Source organism: Hippocampus guttulatus, chromosome 4 (assembly GCF_054856545.1).
Source record: "Hippocampus guttulatus isolate MCC_2025c chromosome 4, RoL_Hgut_1.0, whole genome shotgun sequence".
NCBI classification, from domain to species: Eukaryota; Metazoa; Chordata; class Actinopteri; order Syngnathiformes; family Syngnathidae; genus Hippocampus; species Hippocampus guttulatus.
The window spans coordinates 18883742-18892937 of record NC_141264.1 but is presented as its reverse complement, the minus strand read 5'-3'; the positions used below and the strand labels follow the sequence as shown (position 1 = coordinate 18892937).

The 9196-nt window shown below is 44.2% G+C and overlaps 1 protein-coding gene across 1 annotated transcript; it reads left to right on the top strand.

Annotated features, from left to right (window-relative positions):
• Positions 1–237: 237 nt before the first annotated feature.
• Positions 238–9196, top strand: slc24a1 (solute carrier family 24 member 1). The gene is made up of 11 exons (XM_086108766.1): positions 238–364; positions 1161–1247; positions 1345–2442; positions 4644–4709; positions 4877–4985; positions 5848–5928; positions 6325–6413; positions 6476–6709; positions 6797–6886; positions 7543–7709; positions 7915–9196. The coding sequence occupies exons 3-11, from the start codon at positions 1498–1500 to the stop codon at positions 8162–8164; spliced, it is 2031 nt and encodes a 676-aa protein (XP_085964892.1). The 5' UTR covers positions 238–364; positions 1161–1247; positions 1345–1497; the 3' UTR covers positions 8165–9196.

Here is a 9196-nt window from a genome sequence, read left to right as displayed (position 1 = left end):
AGCCAAAAAGACAGACCATTATTCTGCCATTTGGCCAAATCATACAAATTTATTTAATTAAAATGTCGCAAGATTTGTTTGTAATTACAAAATAAATAAATGACAGGAAGTATTTGGTACGAATGTGAAAATATTCGTGAGGTGGGCCACGATGAAGTGAGAGTGAGACAATACGGTATACAGTAGCTAATCTTCTTAAAGCCTGCAGGTATTAGCTATTATGCTGATCCATTGTGAAGACGCGTCCTGCGTCCTACATAAACTGTTTGCTCGCTCGCTTGTGTGTGTGTGTGCCGTTCCACCGGCTCAGCTTCACTGTGATTGTCAGACGTTTTCCTGCCTTCTCTGACCCAGCAGAATTTTGGTAAGTTTGCATCTCTTTATTTAAAATGCAGTGTTGTTTTCATATTTGTAAAACCCAGCAAATATTTATATTTGATGTCGTTTCTGTGGTTGTGTTGAGCTTAAAACAATCCTTGTTCATTGAGATCTAGTAAGCAATAACAATAATATTGATAAAGGGGAAATCAACCCCCCAAAATACTTTACAATATTATGTTCGATGCAGCCCCACTAGTTTGCTGATTAATATTGCGTTTGTGGAATACTGTATGAGTGAATATGCAAAATCTACCGGCCTTTATCCATCTCAGGGGCGTGGCCATTTTGCCACTTTCTGACAACTGAAAATGACATCACAATTGCTCAGTCTCAGGTAACGACCAATTACGGCTCACCTGTTTTCTAAAGCTGAACGGTTGTTTCCTGAGCCCTGAGCAACTGTGATGTCATTTTCAGTCGACAGCAAGTAGCAAAATGGGCGCCCCCTGAGATGGGCAAAAAGGGGTGGATTTTACTGCTTAACTCACATTCCACAAATGTAATATTCATCAGAATGACATGTTCAGACTAGTGAGGCTGGAGAGAACATATTATTGTAAAGACAATTTGGGGGTAGACTTCACCTTTAATAATTATAACTTGAAGCATCACCCATTTATCTAGAATACCCGCTTTTGATTGGGGCTCATTTGAATTCCAGAGTTCGGGAATGTCAAAGTCAGTACTGGAATTGGCCCAAAATGGACGTTTTGCTCTTCAGTTTCAGGCATGGGTCCTTCAGAGCTTTGAAACTAATGTTGCCTTATCTTCTAATTTAGCAGGGTGTGCAACTGAGGGGTCATTGGGTGAGTCGTTTCAAGACCCCTATAATACCCACATTTTCAGCAGGATGTTTGCCAATATTGGTGAGGTCAGAAGAAGAACAATGACAGTTCAAAGCAGGCATTCAAACACCTGTTGCTCAGGCCCTCATAATAATCAATTTTTATTTTTGCACTATAGGTGGCCCAAGGATGCGAAATGAAACACGCCAAAGAGGTGTGGTATCCTATGAGCCCTAATCAGATTGGGGGCGATCTGGACTATTGGACTGAGAGCTGGACTGCCCTTAATGCATCGAAATCCACAATCGAACACAGAATCTAAATATTCAGTATGTATTGTCCAGGAAGGAAGCGACTTCGTTTGAGGCGAGTCTTATTCCTCCTGGCCGGGGTCTTCATCTGCATCGTGTACCAGCTGACCATCAGCGCCGAACACGATGAAGTGCCGCCTTTGCCTCAGATCGGAGACGCTTTCACCGAGGGCTCGGCTGGATGGGTCGAGGATGTCACGGCCGAGGGTTGGGAGAAGCCAAGAAACCAAACGACACGGGCGACCCCTTCCAACACGACTGCCTCGAGAACTCCACCGCCAGCAACCACCAACCGGACTATTGTGCATTGCGTCTATGTCCCGCCTGATCCCAAGGAGGAGGCCCCCACTCCATCTTCTCCTGGTGAAGCTCCTCACATGACGGGAGAGTACCCAGAAGATATTTTCTCAGTGGAGGAGCGCAGACGAGGCTGGGTGGTCTTGCACATTTCCGGCATGATGTACATGTTTGTGTCACTTGCTATTGTGTGTGACGAATTCTTCGTACCCGCACTCGGGGTCATCATAGACAAATTAGAGATATCCGATGACGTGGCGGGGGCTACTTTCATGGCGGCCGGAGGATCTGCCCCTGAACTTTTCACCTCCTTGATCGGGGTCTTTATAGCTCATAGTAACGTTGGCATCGGGACGATCGTCGGTTCCGCAGTTTTCAACATCCTCTTTGTGATCGGGATGTGCGCTTTGTTTTCCCGGGAGGTTCTTCGTCTCACCTGGTGGCCTCTTTTCCGAGATATTTCCTTCTACATTGTGGACCTCATCTTGCTCATCATCTTCTTCCTGGACAATGTCATCATGTGGTGGGAGAGTATGATGCTGGTGGCCAGCTACACGCTCTATGTCATCTTCATGAAGTTTAACGCCCAAATAGAATACATGTTCAAAACGCAGCTTTACAAACACAAGAGCATTGTCCGAATCATCACTGATGAGGAGCCAGAAGTGGTAAGAACATTTGTTTTATCAAGCACTTCTTAGAACAGAACAACACATATGAGGAAGTGAAATACTGTACTGAAATTCTGACAAGGCAGTCCCTATATAACACAGACTTTTTGGTACACGCCAAAAGCCATGTATCCATTCATCCATTATTTAGAGTGCTTGTCCTCATTAGGGTCACTGGTGTGTGTGTGTGTGTGTGTGCATAAAAATATGTATATATGTAGTTTTTATTTCAGTTTTATAAAATATATTATATATTTTTTAATAATATATATATATTTTTAGGGCGGCCCGGTAGTCCAGTGGTTAGCACGTCGGCTTCACAGTGCAGAGGTACCGGGTTCGATTCCAGCTCCGGCCTCCCTGTGTGGAGTTTGCATGTTCTCCCCGGGGCCTGCGTGGGTTTTCTCCGGGTGCTCCGGTTTCCTCCCACATTCCAAAAACATGCATGGCAGGCTGATTGGACGCTCTAAATTGTCCCTAGGTGTGAGTGTGGGCGTGGATGGTTGTTCGTCTCTGTGTGCCCTGCGATTGGCTGGCAACTGATTCAGGGTGTCCCCGCCTACTGCCCGAAGACGGCTGGGATAGGCTCCAGCACCCCCCGCGACCCTAGTGAGGATCAAGCGGTTCGGAAAATGGATGGATGGATATATATTTTTATTATATATACAGTATATACCCTGTAAATATACACACACACACACACACACACACACACACACACACACACACACACACACACACACACACACACACACACACACACACATATATAATATATTTGATAAAACTCAAACTAATAAAAACTATACCAAAAGAAAACATTTTTCAAAGATAAAATCTAACAAACCAGGTCTAAAAACATTAAAACTAAAAGCAAAAACAAAACAAAAAAAATGTAAATATAAAATAAAATGTCACCATAATGATAAATCAAAAACTATTATAACCATGCCCATAACTGATCTTTGTATTCTCGACTTTTCATTCGCTATAAGATAAGATAAGACAAGATAAGATATCCTGGGCGCATCTATATTAGTCCCACACTGGGGAAATTCACAGCCTCCAGCAGCAAGAATGTAGGCAGAAAGAAGAAGAAAAAACAAACAAACACCGTCCAATTAAGTGCAATATAAATACAAAATGGATAAATCGCAGTGCTATTTACAGTTGTTTTCCACATCATTTAATTATGAAATATTATTGTTGCTATTTTTTATTCAGCAGCCTGACAGCAGTTGGCAGGAACGAGCGTCTGTATCTCTCCTTCTTGCAGCGCGGGTGTAACAGTCTCTGGCTGAAGGAGCTACCTAGTGCTGTCAGGGCGGGCTGGAGAGGGGTGGAGGGACTGTCCATCATACCTTTTAGCTTAGTTAGCATCCTTCTGTTGCCCACCTCCTCCAGAGTGTCAAGGGAGCAACCCAGGACAGAACTGGCCTTCCTGACCAGTCGCTCCAGTCTCTTTCTGTCCCGGGCTGAGATGCTGCCTGACCAGCAGACAATGCCATAATGGATGGCCGAGGCCACCACCGAGTTATAGAAAGTCTTAAGGAGCGACCCCTGAACCCCAAAAGACCTCAGTTTCCTGAGTAGGAAGAGTCGGCTCTGTCCTTTCCTAATCAGGTTGTCCGTGTTTGTAGACCAGTCCAGTTTGTCGTTCAGAAGAACACCCAGGTACTTGTAGGAGGTCACCCTCTCTATGTCCATATGTCTATTCTGTCCCAAAACATTTGTCCATCCACGATACCGCTAATCCAATCACGGGGGCCATGATTTTGTCATCGTCGGGTTTTATTCCTTAAAAGGATCACCCTTTCAATCCTGACATGTTTACTGACATGTTTATGAATGTGTCATAAGAGTGAAGTGACACACTGAAATGCCTGAAAGCAAAACTGAGCGACATAATCCCTCAAGGGAATGCCGAGCTGCGCCCAGAGTGGCGCCCACATCAAGTGTCTTTACTCAAGCTCACAAGCTCACGTGACAAAATGCAGATGCACACTCACAGTTTCAATCTGCTGGGAAATTGTTTACATCAACTGTAAAAATGTTCATCATGCCCGAAACGTTTCCACTCCCATGCGCAAAACAAAAAAATGACAATCCTATATACAAGGACTGATACAAAAGCACCAACTGAATGAAATGTATGCTTTTGTTAGATTTTTTTTTTCTTAAAAATTCATTATGCGCAGACCAAAGCCAAAGGGGGTAGTCAAGATAACGGTCCTCCTCCACCCGACGACAGGAATCGGTTAAAGGTAAAAGCGAAAAACATTTTTGATCATTTTCACTCATTTCTCTTCATACTTAATTGACCTCCGTGCTGTTCATTTGCATGGCGCTGCCATGGCAACAACAAATGTCTCGCAGCTGATAACGATGCATTTTTGCTCGCGTTTCACCCTTTCGTATTGTTTTGCCCTAGTTGAAGCCATCCCTTCAGCGCGGTGGAAGTTCAGCGTCTTTGCATAACAGCACCATGAGGAACACCATTTTTCAACTCATGATACACACATTAGACCCCCTGGGAGAAGGTGAGCTCCACCATGACAAACACACATCAACTGCACTGTCATCATCATTATGTTTGGCCATTCTTGGTTTACTTAACTCATTCACTCCCAAAGACGTTTTTAAACGTCTTTTCAGACTTGGTCAAGAATTGGCTGGTACTGAATGAGTTAATTGAGAAGTACTGGATGTCAAATAGAGAAATGCAAAACAGCTGTGGATCTGGATAAGAATGTAATATATTTTCTTAATGTGTTAGTCACTTTGGTATTATTGGCATTGCGTGGTGCAGATGTGCTTATTCCATGTGAGACTCTAGTGCGCCATATTTAATGGGAATGAACTGAGCCGCTTTGATTGGCCATGATTGAAATTGGTTTTGACCACTTTCAGAGTGGCGCAGTGCTCCCTCTCGCAGATCCACCATCCCGCGCTACTCTGTGAAATGAGCAACATCACAGAGATACGCATGTGCCGCGCGGCTTTATGCTATCTGTTTTTTTTCTTTTCACTTTTATTTATATTTACATCTTTGAGTGGCGATCTTCATACTCTACTTCGTGTCATGTATATGTGACCATCTTATGACAGGACGAGAACAACAAAGCTAATTAATGCTGTGAAGTCTCCTCTTATTTCACGGTGCAGTTGTACCTAATGTTGTGGCCAGTATGTGTATCTTCCACAGTACAAGTCCATTTGATAATACAACAAGTACTTTGAGACGGTCATCGTCTTGTCTATGCCCTCCTTTATTTTGAAAGTTGTTGAGTTGTGTTGAACGACCTACTGTTCCTCCATCACTCTGCAATTGACTGCGCGACGATGTCGATACACCGATGAACGCTGTCGGCTATTTCTTTGTGCTGGTGTGAACGCTTGCAGGCAAATTCATGGACAAGGCTGAGAATCTGAATAATGTGGTGAGACGGAAGGCTGAAGGTGACGTTGCAGCAAAGAGTGAAGGTAACTCGCAAATACACATTCTATTGTACACGCGGCTTTGCTCAAGGGCACTTTCAATGTAAGTCAGGAAGAAGATGAGCACCTCCCAAACTTTCGTTAAATCCAACATTGATATGTCAGTTTGAAGCTCACCAGTTGGGTATCATGGTCACGATGTTAACCCTTTCAGGGACAGCGGTTACAACAGTGGACAGCTGATGTTATCAGGTTACAGGGTGCGTGAAAGGGTTAAATTGCGCCGTCCCTTTCAAATAAATAAGGAGATATAATTGGTGGCTTGCGGACAACACGGTCGAATAATGCAAGATTAATAGGACGTGAATGATACTCTTTTCAATGTATCACACTGCCTCTCACAAAGAGCTGAGCAGTAGAAACATATGATGTACTTGTTAGATGTAGACAGTGGGAAGGAGCAGGCCGAAGAGGGCCAAGCCGCTACGACAGGCAAAACTGAGAAGAACGAGCCACCTGACGATGACAAGGTACTCACCATCAAGCATGTCAAAAAGACCAGAAGTCAATCTTTGATACCTTTCTATGAAAGGTGAACATGCAGGAAGACCAGCCCGCGGGGGGAGACGGGTCAGACGAGTCAAGCAGCGGCGAGGAGGACAGTGATGAAGATGACAGCGACAATGACTCCGGCGAAGATGAGGAGAACGAGGAGGAGCCTCTGTCTTTAGAATGGCCCGACACGCGGCGGAAACAAGTCATTTACCTCTTCTTGCTGCCCATCGTCTTTCCTTTGTGGCTCACCGTCCCCGATGTCCGCAAACAGGTCACCGCAGTCGAATACTGCAATCATAACGAGACGTAAAATGACGACAAGCTCGACGTAAAATGTGACTTTTGCTTTTTCTGACAGAATTCCAGGAAATTTTTTGTGCTCACCTTCCTGGGCTCCATTCTGTGGATCGCCATCTTCTCTTATCTTATGGTGTGGTGGGCTCATCAGGTTAGCGACTGCGGACACACAGGACAAGTTCAAATTTTACAACCAAACGTTGATGATCACATGTAAACGTCCGCTGGTTCGCTGACCTGAGGCACTGGGCAGGTGTGTAGAGGTAGACGGGCTCAGAGAGGGAAGGTGGGGTGAGACCATTTCAAGGAGGGGTGTCAAATTCATTTTTGTCGCAGGCCACATTTAGTGACCGTTTCCCTTGGAGGGCCATAATGACTGTGAAACCATATAAAGAAGTCAACTACTGCAATGAGGGGTTTTGGTAACAAGAACATCTTACAATATCTCGCTTATTTATTACATATGAGAAGTAGAAATTTTGGTACAGATTTTAGCAATCATCGTACAAGTTGACATGTTTGATTTGCTTTCGCGGGCCAGATTAAATGATGGCCCCCGGGCCTTGCGTTTGACACCTGTGATTTAATGATCTCACGACAAAAAAAAATCTACTGTAAAGTGTACATAGAGGGAGCCAGTCAAGGTAGGCCAGAAGTGGAGTTATGTGCTTCCGTATACAAGGTCCAGCTAGGAGGCAAGCAGCAGCGTTTTGGACCAACTGGAGACACTTGAAGGCTGACCCTGAAATAAAGTGCAACAAATCAGCAATACAATACTTGTAGTTGAACTCTGTTTTAACCATACAGGTGGGTGAGACAATCGGAATCTCTGAGGAGATAATGGGCCTGACTATCCTGGCCGCTGGCACGTCCATCCCTGACCTCATCACCAGCGTGATCGTGGCCCGGAAAGGACTTGGAGACATGGCCGTGTCCAGCTCGGTGGGCAGCAATATCTTTGATATCACTGTGGGGTGAGTTTTAACCTTCTGGGCTCTTCCTTTTTAACGTACTAATTCGCTCACTAACAGCCAGGCAAAGTGATCAATTGATACAGACTCCCAACGCCATTTTACATACCGCCTATCGATGGCTCATTCATTCAAACCACATCGAAGAAGCACAATGACACAACAGTCACTTAATTCTTCACTGTTTCTCTCGCTGTGTATGTTTCAGTCTGCCACTGCCGTGGCTGATCTACTCGTTCATCCACGGTTTGGTTCCCGTGGCCGTCAGCAGCAACGGGCTCTTTTGCGCCATTGTCTTGCTCTTCCTCATGCTGCTCTTTGTCATTATCTCCATTGCGTCGTGCAAGTGGAAGATGAACAAGACTCTGGGCTTCACCATGTTCCTGCTCTACTTTATCTTCCTGGTGCTCAGCGTCATGTTGGAAGACCGCATCATCGTCTGTCCCGTCTCCGTCTGAAGATTACGTTACACCATGCGGTCTCTCAGCGCCTACACGTCCTCAGTATGTCGCACGTATTGCAGAACATTGAGAACTCATATACTCAGTTGAGTATATTATTTGAAAGCATTTCAGTGATATGTGTGAGAGGATTTCAGTTCTAACCTCAAGCTTTTCAGTAAAACTGAAAAGACTTGTTTTCAACTAAATGTGCCTCTCATTACAAGGCGCCGTCAGGAACATAATTAGTTCATTAAAAATATTACTTATCACGCCGACTACTAAAATGTTCTCACACACACCACTGACATGAATCCAGGAAGATGACTCTCTCCCAGGCCCCCCCCCCCCCCCCACACACACACTCTACTTCGACACTTATTTTACTATTTTACATGATGGCATTTCCACATGTGTGAGAGGATTTGAGTATGAGTGCTTCAGATGTTTGTGCAAGATTTTGTTATGATGTGTGAGAGTATTTCAGAACTGTTTTGATATAATGTGTGAGAGTGGTTGAGACAGTTGAGTGCCTGTTAGTTTAAAGCGTGAGCGTTTATATGTGATGTATGTTATGGACGTGAGCGTTTAGTGTGACCTGTGAGAGCATTTCAGTTGTGTGATTTAGTGTGTGAGCGTTTTTATGTGTGAGAGCATTTCTGTTGCGTGTGAAGATTTTTTTTGTATGAACATTTTACGATGATGTGCGATGATTACAATGAATTGAGAAGGCCTCAGTGATGTCTACATGCAAGAATCTAAATGTGTAGTAGTAAGTAGTGTCAGTTAATTTCAATAGTGTGAGATCATTTCCGTAGTGTGCCTGAGTGAATAATTTTTAAGTAGCATGGGTGTGACCTAGTTTCCCATTAATAGGTGTGAGAGCGTTCCAGTTGTGAGAGAATCATTTTTCAGTTGTTTCAGATGGCCCCTTATACAAGTATGACCGTTTTTGTTTACATTTCATTGTAGACCATTTTGCTTCGTCACAGTTTAAATCACTTTACGCCCATCAGCAATTTAAAGAATCGCATATCCAATAATGTTGGT